Source organism: Gadus macrocephalus, chromosome 9 (assembly GCF_031168955.1).
Source record: "Gadus macrocephalus chromosome 9, ASM3116895v1".
Lineage (NCBI taxonomy): Eukaryota > Metazoa > Chordata > Actinopteri > Gadiformes > Gadidae > Gadus > Gadus macrocephalus.
The window spans coordinates 22,736,842-22,752,444 of record NC_082390.1 but is presented as its reverse complement, the minus strand read 5'-3'; the positions used below and the strand labels follow the sequence as shown (position 1 = coordinate 22,752,444).

The 15,603-nt window shown below is 42.4% G+C and overlaps 1 protein-coding gene and 1 long non-coding RNA gene across 2 annotated transcripts in view; one reads left to right on the top strand and one right to left on the bottom strand.

Annotated features, from left to right (window-relative positions):
* acot19 (acyl-CoA thioesterase 19) overlaps window positions 1–13,391 on the bottom strand; it is a 42,755-nt gene extending 29,364 nt beyond the window's left edge. Inside the window, exon 1 of the mRNA XM_060061520.1 lies at window positions 13,160–13,391. Coding sequence (XP_059917503.1) covers window positions 13,160–13,355 — 196 coding nt within the window. The 5' untranslated portion in view covers window positions 13,356–13,391. The remainder of the gene's footprint in view (window positions 1–13,159) is intronic.
* The window catches only part of LOC132464886 (uncharacterized), a 160,590-nt gene that overhangs the window by 27,707 nt on the left and 117,280 nt on the right, over window positions 1–15,603 (top strand). The window lies entirely within an intron of this gene.

Sequence of the window (15,603 nt, the reverse complement as noted above, 5' to 3'; positions counted from 1 at the left end):
AAATATCCCCATATGACACCTGAGGCCACCGCCGCATGTCATCCACCCACTCGGTGGAGTTCATTAACCTCGGATGACGAAGTACAATCCCTCCATCCAAACTTTTGACATGGTTTTTTGTCTCTACCCACGTTAGCCTCTCCATCTTAATTCACCGGGTATTTCAATGTAGCTATCTAGCTGTAGCTAGCCGACCGGAAGTTTCAAAACAAAGCCGAAGACAAACACATTTAAAAAGGGGCGTGGCGGAATAAGGTGGAGAGGCCCATAGATATATATATTAACGATGCCCTACGGCAGCGTCTAGAACGTCACCATAGGCCGCCATCTTACCACAGTAAAGCTTTCTGGTGGACTCTGTTGTAGCGGACGTAAGTAAGTGATCTGCACAAACGCTAATACTCTTATCTCGCTGAAATCTTGACGGATTTACAAACGGTTTGGTTTCTTACAAACGTGGTTATAATACTGGATGCTTCAACATGTTTAAATTGCAGCTTTTCTCTTCGAAAAACGACTTAATCGTGCAGCTTAGTTGTGTATCACGGGTAGGCTACTAGCTACCCAGTAATTTTACATTGATGGGAGAGGCAGAATTGCTATTTTCAATATAATTTAAGTTGAACATGATTAAACTGAAGTTGCACATGATTTCCAATAGGGTTTGTTGGTCTTACATTATGAATTCTACAGGAAATTGCTGACAAGTGAAGATGCCAGACTTTTGTGCAGCCTACGGATGCGTTAATCTGCGAACTCTCGAAACGAGAACCCGTGGGATCACCTTTCCCCTGTAGGATATTACAATATTATGACTTTTATTTTTTAGGATAATCGTTAGTTACTTAGTGGAAGTATATACAATACAGGTCCTGTTACACAGGAACACCGGGGCTAGTATGACATAATAGTATTGCTAGATTGTTGTTGACACAAGGCTTTTTAGAATATTTTTGTTAACACAATCACTGAATGGAATTTTGGACACCTTTTTATGGTTTTTTGTGTGGTTAATCTTAAATACTGATTGAAAATGTTGACAATAATTAATATATATGGTTGCATTTCTCACTTTTTTAAGGTTTCAAACCTATGGTGACATCATGCCTCCAGTGTGTCTTGAACAGCTACAAAGGTTGCACATATTATATTCATATTTTATCATATTTGTCTAAATGCATACTTGACTGTAGATAGATTTGAGTGAAGTTACCAACACAATAGATTGCTGAGTTTTAGTAGCCCATATATTGATATAACATAAATAACATGAATACCTTGTGCATGTGTGTATTTATTGCACCTATCTGTTCTGTTTAATGTTCTTTTCATATGAAAACACATGGTTATAATTACATAAATACATCTCTGTACAGGGTGGGGATTTCAACATGCAGCCTTTCTTGATGTATATTTGTAAAGGGAAATCTTGTACCTATTTTAGAACATTATTCTATTTTTCATAGAACCTAACAATTATTCATAAGTATGTACTGTCATACCTACATCTCTGACGTTTATAACAAACCAAACCGTTTGAAAATCGGTTAGAAATTGAGCAAGTTATGGTTATTTAACCTCTTAAGACCCAATCGCCCACCGGTGAGCGATTTGGGTTTGTTGACGATATGTTTCCACTACGGAGCGACATAACCCGCTTCAACTTTCATCATTACAGACATTCCATACGTTGTTAGAAAGGGTAGAATCTCCACAATTTATTCATCCGGTTGTTTTTTCTATAAATCATGAGCACAAAACCATCAATCATTGATATTTACCAGCATGGTAAACCGTAAATGCCAAAAAACAGAGCGACTCCCTACCTTTGAAGCAATCTGAGAACCGTAATATGTGTCCATTCCTCAATTATTTATATTCCAATTGTCCGTGAGAATCCACTGATCAAAAGCATCAAAATGGTTTTTCATAAAATTATTCCAGCTTGTGAATATCGTCGTGTAAAGTCCATTTGTTTACCATCTCCAAACTTTGTTCGTCAACTAACATCCAGACGTTCGCACTCGTATCGATATTTTCTCTACCGCCAGTATGGAGTTGTTGGCTATGCTTGTTTTCATCACTTTGCTGGCTACAAAATACAAGTGTCCCCGTCTTTTTCTGTTCAGTTTTCACCCCGGTACAGCCCGTGAAGTAGATGGAGCGCTCCCAGTTCGAAGGGCCAATGGGCTTTGTTTACTTTGTTACGCGGCTTTAGTATAGGGACACCGTATTGGCTATTGATATATCAATCACTTGGGCTTCTAGCCAATGAGTTTACCTTTCCAACGCTGCCAGGCGTGTCCAGGTGTGATACGTATGAGCCGAGATATAAAGCTGCGTCAACACTGCGTCAAGCTAGCAATACAATCATTCTGTTTATGTACAGTTATTTCCTGTTGATTTGTGTAGTATGTAATATCATATATCGGTGTTTATTTGTTTTCTATGTAAATAACACCCCATTGAATTGCATTTATATATTTCTTCATTATATTTGGTGACATTTGTGCATTGCATTGTGTTTGTAGGTCAATTCAGTCCAGTATATTCTGTCATTTTTCTATGATGGTTACTATCCGATAGTGTCTCATCACATGACAATATCTCAATATGGCCATATCAAATGAATGTGTGAAAAAATTATGTTTTGAATCATGGAGAAAGGTTTTATAGTCACCAAAATGCTTCAGTAATGTTTCCAGTGTCACAGAAGTGAGTAAATGCATTTGGCACAATTTGGCCATTTGGAGACATTTTGGAGAGGTTTGTGCCGCCAGTGACAACACACCATAAAAACTCCATTAACTCCCAAAGGTTTAGGCCTAGAACTCCAAAATCTCTTCCAGGTGTAGTTGGCATGATGTAGAAGGTATTTGGCATATTGCCATATGCCTTACATAAAGCACATCCTAGTTATTGTAGTTCAATTATGACCTATTATTTTCGAAGACAAAAAAATTGCTTTAGAGCCATGTCTGAACTGATGTCATTTAGGTTGTGTGTATGATACATGCCAAATAAACATATCTGCAGAAACTAGAGCTTGCCAGCTTTCAAATGAAGTATCATACATCCATCTAGGACTTAGGGTTACTGTGTTATAAGCTTTTCCATTTGGGTATGTGTATAGGCGGAAAAAAAACAAAATACTGCCGGGGCTTAACAGGTCAAGTACATGAATCACTACCAACACAATGTTATTGGTGAGCAGCTTACTGTGATAAGATGGCCGCCAGTGGTGACGTTCGACTCCATTGGCCAGCCCCGTGGACGAGGCATCTAGTTAATATAATTATATATCTATGGATGGGACTCTCTAAATCGACGCCACTTCGCCCTTGGCGGGACTTTACGTCCTATGTCACTCGCTATGGGTGTGCATGTTTGCACGTAGTCGTCACTCGCGATGGGTGTGCATGTGAGAAAGGTTTTGGCTTTCAGTGTCTATGGGTTGGTAATAACGGTTCTGATGATTTTTCTGATCTGGTCTTTTATTTCCATAATCTTTGTTCAGTGAACGCATAAACCCGTTTGTTAGTTAGCAGTTAAACAAAATGCGATCTCTTTGTTTACAGATACCAACGACCAACGTTTAAAGACTGATGATTGGGGGTTCGATTCCCAAGTGATGCAAGGTTTTTTCTTTCATTTTGGACTGCACACACATCGCGAGTGACGGATACTCGCACAATGTACACACATCACTGTCTTTACAATTTCTAGGCAACCGAAGTTTAAAGATTGTCAAGTGGTTAACTCTTGAATCACATGTACTAAGACCTGATGGGTTAGTGGTCGGAGAACAACTCATTAACATGGGAATAAGGGGTTTGATTCCTTAATGAAGCTAGCTTTTTTCTTTCATATTGGACTGGATGTTTGTATTCCATTTTGCGTAACTTGTAGTTTATGATGAAGAAATGTTACTGGGGTTAAGGTTAGGGTAACGGTAAGGGTAAGACACAAAGGGCCCTATCTTGCATCCGGCGCAAGTGACTTAGTCACTGGCACATGTGTCGTTGCTAGTTTACAACTGGCGCAGAGCGTTCTTTTCCCACCACCGCCACTCGCCGGTATATTAGGGATTGATCATGCGCCCCAAGGGGCGGTTCGGCGGAAGGAGGAGGCGTGTTCTGGCGCAAACGGTATTTTGCCGTTTCTGAATACCATTGCGCTACTGACCAGGAAATACCTGGTTTAAAGTCAGTGGCGCGTTGTTCAGATGCTATTTTAAGGGCGCATGCATACAGATTGCTTGTGCACCTCGTGCATACACTTTGCTTCTCCCATCTACCTAGCCGCACATTCTTGGTAAATTATTTGGTAAAGAACAGCTGATGCAGCGGTAATAAGTTGTACTTTTAAATCAATGCATCTGCAAACACCGTACAGCAAACACATATTTTCTTGACAGAGACATCGTGTAGGCCTACATGCCCATAACTTTTAGGATTGATGAGTATTTGATCATGAAAAACATTGTTTTACCGCGAGTGAGTGTTAAAAAGAATGAATGAATGCGGGCGCGCGTGTGTGCTCTGTTTAAACACACACAAACTAAACACGTAACGCATAATACAATCAATGGCAATGTCTATTACCGCGGGGACACATGCATATTAGGATAGCATACAATACTGATAAGAAACAATGTTTATAATGTATTGCGTATATCATTAAATAGAACCACAGTTGGCGCATATCATATGTTATATCATATACGTTTTCTTTGCCGAAATTTATTTGAGGACTCAGTATTTCTGAAGTTGTGGAAGAAAACCCCTTATTCCATGTGTGAATTAGGCCATACTATTTGGCAATAAACTGAGCCATTTGCAGTTTGAAATTCATGTGCATCTGTCTCATCGGAGACTGCAGACGCGCAAAATATCAACTCGTCCGATTCAAATGCGCTCATGGCTCTTAATGGGGATGGGAGCTGGCACTCTCATTGGTTTGTTGGACGTTACGCCCAAACCACACCTACGGGTAACTAGGCTGCTTCAGACCAACCCTTTTGACACTTGCGCCGCGACGCAAGTGTCATTTATCTGCCTGTAAAATAGCGATAGCACCGTAGAACCGCCCACAAAGCTACTTGCGCTTTGCGCTTCCAACTTGCGTTTCAGACCGTTAAAATAGGGCCCAAAGTGTTTTTGCAACACAATATTTCTTACAATAACACAAAGTCCAAAGTTTTGATGGCTCCAGTCGGAAACTTAAGATGCCTAGAGAAATGCGTGAGTGCTCACGCAGCAGTGCTCAGTCAGCAGTGTGGTACAGGGTGATCATTTCTGATATACAGTACAAAAGCTGAAACTATACTACTACTAGCCAGGAGTGGGAAAGATGCAGACGCAGACTTGGGAAGCAATAAGACACACCCACACACAGTTGCCTGTTGCAAAATGGTTCAGAGTTTAATAGAAATAGTTAGGGTTAGCTGGTATGGCGTTATCTGGTATGGCTATAGTCTAATGTTAGCTTAGTTTGTGTTGTTTCGTCATGTTGATCGCTAGTAATAGTAAGTCATTTGTAGAAATATAGCCTATCATCACAGACTGTAGGAATGTCACCCACCCTCCATCGCGTACGACACTGACGCTCGTAATCCTGTAGTGCAAGGGAGTTCGTGCACAGATCCCTGAGACAAACGGCTACGCGCACACATGCACACCCATAGCGAGTGACGTAGGACGTAAAGTCCCGCCCAGGGCGAAGTGGTATCGATTTAGAGAGTCCCATCAGAGCAATAGTATCTGTCTGCGTCCTGCAAGGCGGAGGCGTAACTTGTAGTAGGAGGCGTAACTTGTAGTCGGAGGAGGCGTAACTTGTAGTAGGAGGCGTTACTTGTATCCGGAGGCGTAACTTGAAGTCTGAGGCGTGTCTAGTACTTTTCTAAATCGCGGAAGTGGATCTGTATGTAGCAGTGGTGCGTGGGTACATAAATGACCGCAACTCGGACCTCAAATATTAGGCCTTATATAAAAATAATGCACCCGACCCGCTCATTTAAAGGGACACTGTGTAAAAATTACTCCCATCTAGTGGTACAATTGTATATTGCATTCAAACTAATAGTGCTTGCTTGTCCAAAAACTACGGTGGGCAGTATGTGCCAAGAAGCTGTGACATGACACCTACTAGGCTACCTCATCGAGTCATTCGAGTGATGATGAGGTTCGTGGACAACTGGACAAATTAGATGGACAAATCAGATCAGGTTTATTGACCAAGCATTCTTACAGACAACGAACTTGACTCCAGCAGTTGTGGACTTTCCAACATGACAAATAACTATACAGATGATAAATAACAGTAGGTAATTTAATGTCAGATTACATAAAATGTCATAACATAAAAGTTGACATAGCCTTTGGTAGTCTTGGAGTTACCGATAATCAAAACAATAATTCCCATAATGCGTGCGGCTGAGCACGCATCAGCCGCACGAACGTTGAACATCTAAGTGAAGTAAGGGATGCGGTAAGGGATGCGGCTGAGCACGCATCCCTGAGAACGCATTGTAACCCGTTGATTTCAACAATGTAACAGTATTCTAAATACCAACAATTTACATTGTAACTAACGGAATCAAATAAAAATCAAATCAAATTTATTGTAATTTTGTTGATTGAACAACAAAACGAGAAGGCGTTTCTCACGGATCAAGATCAACATAAATTTCAAACAAACAAACAAACAAACAAACAAACAAACAAACAAACGTCCCAATGATGAATAAATAAATAAATAATAAATAAAGTCCAGTGAGAAGATCTGGGACGCTGGTGCATTGAGCATCCTGACAGCTTGAGGTAGGAAGCTGTTCCGCAGCCTGGTGGTGGAGCATCTTAAGCTGCGATAGCGTTTCTTGGAGGGTAGGAGCTGAAAGAAGCTGTTCAGTTTGTTTACGTCCACCCCGTCTCTGCTGCTTCCTCCTCCGGGCAGTTGCGGGCACGGTGTCACAGTGTCCGTTAGTATCCTGTGTTTGCGTAGTATGTCCAGATGCCAGCGAATGCCAGTGATGTTACTCGCTCTCAATGTCCTAATGTTTAATATTGTTTCCCTGTCATAAACTACGTTCGTCGTAGGACGTCTCACACTCAAACATTCAATCTCACAGATCTCAAGAGGGGCCGCTGCGACTGTGCGCGCCGCCAGTTAGTCGCCCTGGCAACGAGTTTACTTCCTCGTCTCCTATCCTGTTCCTAATTCCTCCTCTCGATCTTCTTTTCCTCCGTATTGTCTTCTTTATCAGAGTTGTTGGTATGAAATCCAGTTGTTCGGGTGATAAATCAACTGTCTCGCAAGCGAGTTGAAGCTCCAGAAGGTCCGCTCTAGCGTGCGTCTCGGTGGATTTGGATACGTGGTGACCACAGCAGAGAATAAACCTCCATAACTTGATGAAGAATGGCTTTTGAATTCCTCCAACGCATTTGACAGTATCCATAAGTCATAAGAATATTGTCACGATTTAAACTCGACAAAAATGTGAAAAAGTAAATTAAATATGTAATAAAGTAGCCTTTCAATGACGAGTCGCTCAAACATAGCGCCCCGCATCTCGTTGTCATGAAAAACCATATTATACATGCTTTGCTTACACATCGTCGTTTTTTTGGCGACGATGATTCCTTCACCTGTGGCGTGGCATAACTATGGTCTTTCAAAAAAATGCGGTGCATGTTCAAATTTGCCGGTAAAACTCGTCTCGCTAAACTAAGCTCTGTTCCACCGTCACGCATGGCTCAGAGTGAAAACGCGTTTGCAATTCCTGTACGACGTAGTGCTTTTTGACCCTCTCGGCAGTTCATAGACCGGAAGAAAATGGAAGCCTCCATGAAGCTTACCCGTCCTATGTAACCATATTGATATTAATATTAATTATTCTTCGCTCAGGAGGATAAGTGAGATTTTTGGCAGAGATAATTTTACACCAATGAGGACTTATTTATGAATGAATATGTTGATTTGAGGTAATAAATTACTCAAAATATTACATAGTGTCCCTTTAAAAATATGCTCTTGATTAGCTTAATCTTGATATGCTCTTGATTCACTTAATCATAGCCTTACTTGAAACTGACATCCTTGAGTCATATGCATTTAAGAAAAGAAGCCTATTACAATTTTACAATGACATGTAATGCATATAGCAGTTTAACGTGGGGAACCTGCTTAAATTTAGCCTACTTAATCCCTTTATACCTTTAACAAAAAGACTGCAGATTAATAATTCAAAGAATTAAAGACAGCAGATTAATAATTCAAATAATTGTATTGAATACATATTGTTATTGATCGCATGCTGCATGTTTTCAAGGTCCTGCATGAGATAGAAAACAATGAATTAAAATAAATATTACTGACAGAAACAAGACAAGAACAATGTCACTAGTTAGGCTTCATATTATAGCGTTCACATTACAAGCCCTCATTTTATATATATTTGCCGGTCTTCAATACATGGATTTCTCATGTAGGCCTACGTCATCACTGTTGCACTGTGCAAACTCGGGGCAGAAAGAAGCAAGCAACATCTACTAGCCTGTACAGTAGAGAGTATTTTGTGACTGTTCAGTGTGCATCTCAAACGTGTGCATCGAACTAACTTCACCGAGGTGGCGAAAGCTGAAGTTTCTTCCAACGTTAAAACAGTAGGCCTAAGCGTTCGAACATTTTGTAAAGAATGTTAAACAGTATCACAACCACAAGTAGTCTGCCCTAGTTATAGAGTTCTTTAAGCTTGTAAAAACAAAAAAAAACATTCTTGTTAATCCACTTCTTTTTACTTACCGACATGAATATCTGAAGATCCGACTTCAAGGAAGATCTCGTGTTAACCGTGATTTACAAGGCTTTTTTTTTACCGCAAAAAGAGAAGTTCTCGCGTGGACTGCGATTTAGAAAAGTACAAGTTACGCCTTCAAACTACAAGTTACGCCTCCGTCTTGCAGGACGCAGACAGACCCTACTCCATCAGAGCCAGTCTACGAAGAGCCTGTGCACTTCCTATACGCCCCATTGTACCGATCTTGGTTGTAGTTCCATTAGACATCCACTGGGGGTGATCGCGGGCGAGTCCAGATTGAATGGGAGTCTATGGGGCTAGACGGCTAAATATATCTCTTTCACCTGCTTGTCATTGAAATATCGCAAATTTTATTGCAGATTCCGCAAGTTCAATATAGATTATAGTTCTAAAGTCAAATGAATGAGTAATTATGTCCTTTCGATTTCTTACAGTTTGGGCCGTTGTTGGCCGTACACGCTAGCATTCTGCTAATGAATGCTGAATGGTCAGGGACGGACTTGCGACTGATTACGACCGGAGACCCCTCTTGATGGCATCTGAAGCTGAAGCACGATCTGAGGACTTTCCGTCGAAGTTAATTTTGCGTACTGTATTTATATTTTCCTGCAGGCACTTTTATTTTTTATAGTTATGTATGTTGAAAGTACATGGGTATAAATGGAATTTCTTCAATTCCTTGTGTTCAATGTTCAATGTGTTACGGTACGATATGACAACCGTAAAATAATACAGTCAATGTCCCACTCAATATCATTTCATCTGTCATTGTCTATTTTTCGAAAATAAATTTCTCTGCCCTGCAACACATAGGCTAGTTTACACATGTTTGTTAAATGAGAAATATGGTCTAGGTCACATTGAAACGGTAATTATACAAACATTATACCAACATAGCAACAGGCAAGTTTATTCAAACATCACACTAACAAGAACACAATAAGAACAGTAACAGTAAATAAACAAAAAAATGAGAAATTATTTAACTACACTGAACATACTGAACAGAGGCAGGGAAAAAAGACAGAGGAAGAAGACTTGCCCGTTGTCACAGCATCAAGGTCCAACTAGAGATCAAGAAAGGAAGAGGCATGAGGAGGAGTACAACAGAACACTGTGCTCTCTAGGAGATCGTTTACTGATGTAAACTAAGTTTATGCAGTCTTACAATTATGATTCAAATCCAGGTTTCTATTTCAGGAGAAAGATAGATAATCAGCCGACAGCCAGCCAGCTGATAGCAGCTAGCACTAGATAGAAATCAATAGCAATGTCGTTACAAAAAAAAAAAGCTTTATCATCGGCACTAGTGAGGATTAAAAAAACCCACTCTCTGTAAGTAACATACATATGTAAAACAATCGCGCATTTCTTTTTTTTACATCAGCTCACTAAAACTCTGTAACTCGTGTATTAAGAAAAAAAAAAGCCTTACCTCCAACAGCTGGTGTTATCGTGAGAAAAGGGAATGATGCGCAAGTGCCGAAGTGATTCAGAAACTGCCGTAAAGCAGTACCTCTGACAGTATGACAATGTGTGACGTCATCGCATTTTTTAACGCCTTTTTAGAACAGATACGTGACCTTAAAAAATGCGATATTCAGCTGAGTTTATTATCTTAGCCCCACCTTTTGAATGCAACTTTCAAATTACTTGACAAAAAATTACATCGTGAGAAAAGTGGATTCTGAGGGTAAAACCCCACAGGCTCCCATTCATTCTGGACTCGCCTGCGAGCGCCCCGCGTGGACAGAGATTATTACTGCAACAAGTCCAGAAAACCAGAACTAACCAGCGAGTGCCCATTCTCCTCATATTAGACCTATGTCACACTTCCTGCTTCCGGAACGCGTAGTAGGGTAATCCAACCATAGACATCTTATATGATAGACGGAGCATCGAATGCTACCGCCTACTGGCGCTGACGAGACGCGGGCCGCCATCTTGGAGTGGTCATCCGCTCCACTCAGTGTAATCCGTTTGGCTGGAGCGATGAACTGTCAGCGCATTTAATTAATCATACCTCACTGAATACCACTGATTTTCATGCGTTTTTTTGTCATACGTGTAGCTATGATAAAGGCCACATGGTTTGGCGTGTTTTATTATTCAATACCAATTATACCAATAGTAGTAAAATGTTAAATCTTACTTGTGAAAAGTAATCCCCCGATTCCTATTGTGGATGGTCCGCCGATTTGAGCAGGAATACGCTGAACAACAGCCCGGCATCCTGTTTCTGCTGCTGTTGCTGCTCCCGGTTGACCACTCCAAGATGGCGGCCGTATTTCTCGCGTCCCAGCAGCCAATGCTCCGTCTATGCTATAAGATGTCTATGAATCTAACTGCCGGTCGCGTCTAGCAGCAATAACAATGGCAGCCCCCGTTCGCAGTTGTTCTTGTAGTGTACCGTGTTGCTCTACATCAGGACGTATACAGCCATACCTCAGCTTCCACGCTTTCCCGAAGGACGAAATAAATCTTGGGTGAGATTAATTTTTTGCCCAGTACTGTCCTTACGTGCGAGTGATTCTAGACTGCACAGAAATCAGGTGTGAGGCACCCTCATCACTCACCCTCCAGTCTGAAAGAATGGTATAATCCATTCCTGTCAGGTCCATTCACTTTTTTTTCTTAAAGGTCCCATGACATGAAAATCTCACTTTATGAGGTTTTCTAACATAAATATGAGTTCCCCTAGCCTGCCTATGGTCCCCCAATGGCTAAAACTTGCGTTTGGTGTAAAACGAGCACTAGCTGTTCTGCTCGCCTTTGAAAAAACGGAGGCTCAAGTGCGCTGATTTGGAATGTCTGTATTCATGACGTCATCAGGAATCTCAGCTCCTCCCCTTACTCTGCCTGGCCCGCCCAGAGACGTTGGCCCGCCAATGAGACTCGACCGTGCGAGCGCCACATGTGTGTGTGTGTGTGTGTGTGTGTGTGTGTGTGTGAATACACACACTGTAACGCAAGTGTTTCTTGTCGGTTCTTTGACGTGTCTTGTATTTCCACAACGAGACTGTTGTGGGGGTTATCTGAGCCATGGTTGAGAAGGAATTGGGGGAAAGGAACATTGGCTTTGACTGGCTGAAGTACATGAACTGCGACATGCCGCCGGTTGCCGCGAGGCACCATCGCCCGGCAGCGGGCAGCCGGCAGCAGGCAGCGCCCGGTTCAGTCGACTTCAGGTTGATGTGAAAGTGGAAGAACCAGAGACGTCGCAGAACCCGACAAAGTCGTTTGTGATTCATAATATCGTCTGGAGGCGCACACAGCTTTTGGCCGTGATAATATGTATTCAATGATATAGATTTCTATGTATTATATGATATTATTTAGATATAGAGCTCCAGGACTGTAACGCAAGTGTTGTACACTTCCTTGTTATTTGGATAACCGTTCTGTCGGACTCTCGTCTCTGGTATTTCTACAACGAGACTCGTATTGGGGGTTATCTCAGCCAAGGTTGAGAATGAATTGGGGGGAAGGAACTTTGGCTTTGACTCCCTCAAGAACATGAACCACGACATGGAGGAGAAAGGGATTGTTGGCGGCGAATGTCTCCAGCTTGAGACCCGCTGAGGGACCACCGCCGGAGGCGGAGGTGCCTAAGCGCTGCCCGGCAACGATCCCTTTCTCCTCCTTGTCGCGGTTCAGTCTACTTCACATTGATGAGGACGTTGAAGAACCAAGAACGTCGGAGAACCCAACGCGGTCGTTTGAGATTCATAATATCGGCTCACACAGCTTTTTGCCGTTATGATATATATTATATGATATAGATATCTATGTAGGCTATATGATAATATTTAGATATAGAGCTCCAGGACTCCCGTGTGTTCTAGAATATTTACAGAACACGGCTAAAGGCTGTGTGCGCCTCGCCATTGCGATACATCCACTGTAAACAGAGCGCATGGTACCGTGGCTGCAAGCTGCTCAGGGCCACACCCCCACCCTCCTCCTTGACCCGCCTCGCTCCTCCTCATTTGCATTATAGCTACAGACACCAAAACAGCGCATTTGGGGGAAGCTCAATGTGCGACTGGCTCGGAGTGGCTGTAACTCTGCACCACGGCTGAATTTCGGGAACGTCTTTGAATACTGTGTTAGTTGCCCACTAATACCTATATTATAGAATACATAAAATAGCATGTCATGGGACCTTTAATTTAAAGCCCTTAAAGTTCTACGGAAACCACGATGAACCTGATGAACTGGTTGGAATCTCGTCACACAGAGACTCTGACCCTTCAACGTTAGTGATGTTGTGTTACTAAAACGGGCCTTCTGTATCACTTTCTATAGTAATTAATGCATCTATTCATGTGTTCATCCTACCGTCCACCGCCCCGGCGGAGTCGCTGACATAGTGACCGAACGCCTCCCAGTCATCCCCGTCCTCCGAGCGGAAGAGCGTGTGCACCGTGAGCCGTTGAACCGGAGCCGCGTGGTGGACCAGGACCTTGATCTTCTCGTCCACGAGCCCTCGACACGGGTGAACCGAGAGCCACAGCATAGGTCCCTGCAAGGCCATTCTCCATGAACGACTAATGAAACACAAGTATGGGCGCACCGTACTTGTTCCTATAAATCAGTTCCGAAGTCCAGCTTCAGCCAATCAGCCCCCCCCCCCCCCCCCCCCACACACACACACACTCCCTTATTCTGCAACTACACACTGCCAACGGAATATCGGGTGTTCATTTACCAAGCTATCTATGGAAGCTGCGGAAGCCTTGATAATACAAATATCCCCAAGGTCAGTCATAATTATTTGAAATTGGGATACAAAGCAATAATTATGCGATAAAAAAATAAGATGAGATAAAAATTCATATGTAGGTTATTTATGGATCATGAAACAGCGCTTTCAAGTTTTGAACTGAGTTCAGAGTGAGATTTTGTCGGCGGCGGCGGGGGGCGGTAGGCCTATATTAACATGTGACTGCATCCAAATGTGTCCACAGGCATGGTGACCAATCTATGATAGTAGGTAGGGCATTATTGGCCCTTAACAATAATATTTAGAAATAACACTGCCTCAAAAGGCTATTGGCTTAAGCAACAACAGTAGAGGCATATACTTTTCCCTGAACTTTGAAACGTTGCAAACGTGCAAAAACATAATTATTTATTTATGTGGCATTCAGTCCAATGCTTAAAATATAGGCCTATCTGTGGCATTCAGTAGGCCAATGCTGTGGTCAAGTGTGTAAAGTATGACCGAGAGTTTCTTTCTGTTCAATAGATAGAACTTTATCAATCCCCTGTAGGATAAATTTGTTAATGTTTGTCCCTATAAAATAATAATGGTAAAAAAAAAAAATACAAAACATGACAGCAACTAAGTAAGTCAAACCGTCCAATCTGAAGGCTCTACTTAACCACTCCACTACTTATTTCCATCAATGCAAAGCGAACAGAACTGTAGGGGACGTAGCCAGAGAGTTAGGCCGAATCTCGATTCTTCCCCTTGCCCCTTTTGCTTTGTCTTTGTCTTTGTCTTAACCCTAGCACTTGCAAGTGTAAGGGCCAAGGGCTGAGATCTTTCCCCTATGAAATGAGACGCCACTCGGTTTCGGGTACGTCATCATTCATCGTCGCCAGCTGGCTGCCCCGTCACCAGAGCGCCGAAACGCCAATAAAAGCCAGAGAAGAAGAGCGATATATATATATATATCTTAGATGCTGCCGCCATCGTTGAAGAGTTGAGGGTGTGTGTAGCATAGTGGTGAAACGGATCAGTGTGTCCACGGTTCGGTTCAGATAACCGTTTTGGGCCTCGGTTTCGGATACGGTTCGGATTAGGATCATGTCCGTGATAGTAAAAAGGCGGACTTTTTTTTGACGGAGGGTTTGGGGAAGAAACACAAAAATGAATGAGACCCACAGTCTATTTGCAATGTGTTAATTGACTGCAATCAGACAACTTGCAAGGCTTTTTTGTGCAATAAATGTTCCCCTAAATGCATTTGAAAACATGGTGCACTGAGTGTAACATGTAAGGGTTAACGGCCGACGAGGCTTAGAACTCTGGCGACGAGCGCAACGAAGTTTAAAGCCCAGTTTGTTTTGAACGCTGACAGGCTGAAGGGAGGGGCGGGAAAAGTCTCATTGGCTCGGGCAGCACTGGAGAGAATGCATTCCGCTGGGTCCTAAACACCCTTGTATCGGACGTAGGCTACAGTAGGCAAAATACGCTACATAAGGCAATGCCTTCATGAAACCGAAATCCGCGGATCTCCAGAATGCTCCGAACTGTGATAAACGAACCGAACGGATTCGGATACAATTCGAATCCGCTGCAGGCCATCTAGCTGGCAAGCTACCATATAAGCCAATGGAGTGCCGGTGGTATACGCGCTAATTGTATCCTAAAACTACCGTTTGAAAGCTTCAGTTAAGACCTACAATACTATGCATCGTTCGTGTTGCACATTTCAGATCAAACCGAGTCATTATAAACATATAAAAAGTTGTGTAGATAGCTGTAAAATATTCCTCGCTTCAAGCAGCCATGTTTTTTTGAAAATTCCCGGTTTCGCTATGTGCTCTGGGATAGCCCTTGGAGGAGCAAGTGAGCTCTCAAATCATCTTAAAAATAAGGGGTACATAGCACTCAATCTTATCCCTTAATCTTGATCAAATTGGGTATTGAGACACCACTAGCTCTCACATGAACGCGCAACTTCAAGGGTAAGGGGGAAGATAAGGGGTAAGGGGAAGTATTGAGATTGGGCCTTAAGGTGCGAACACACCAAGCGCGTACCTCGCGTACCATG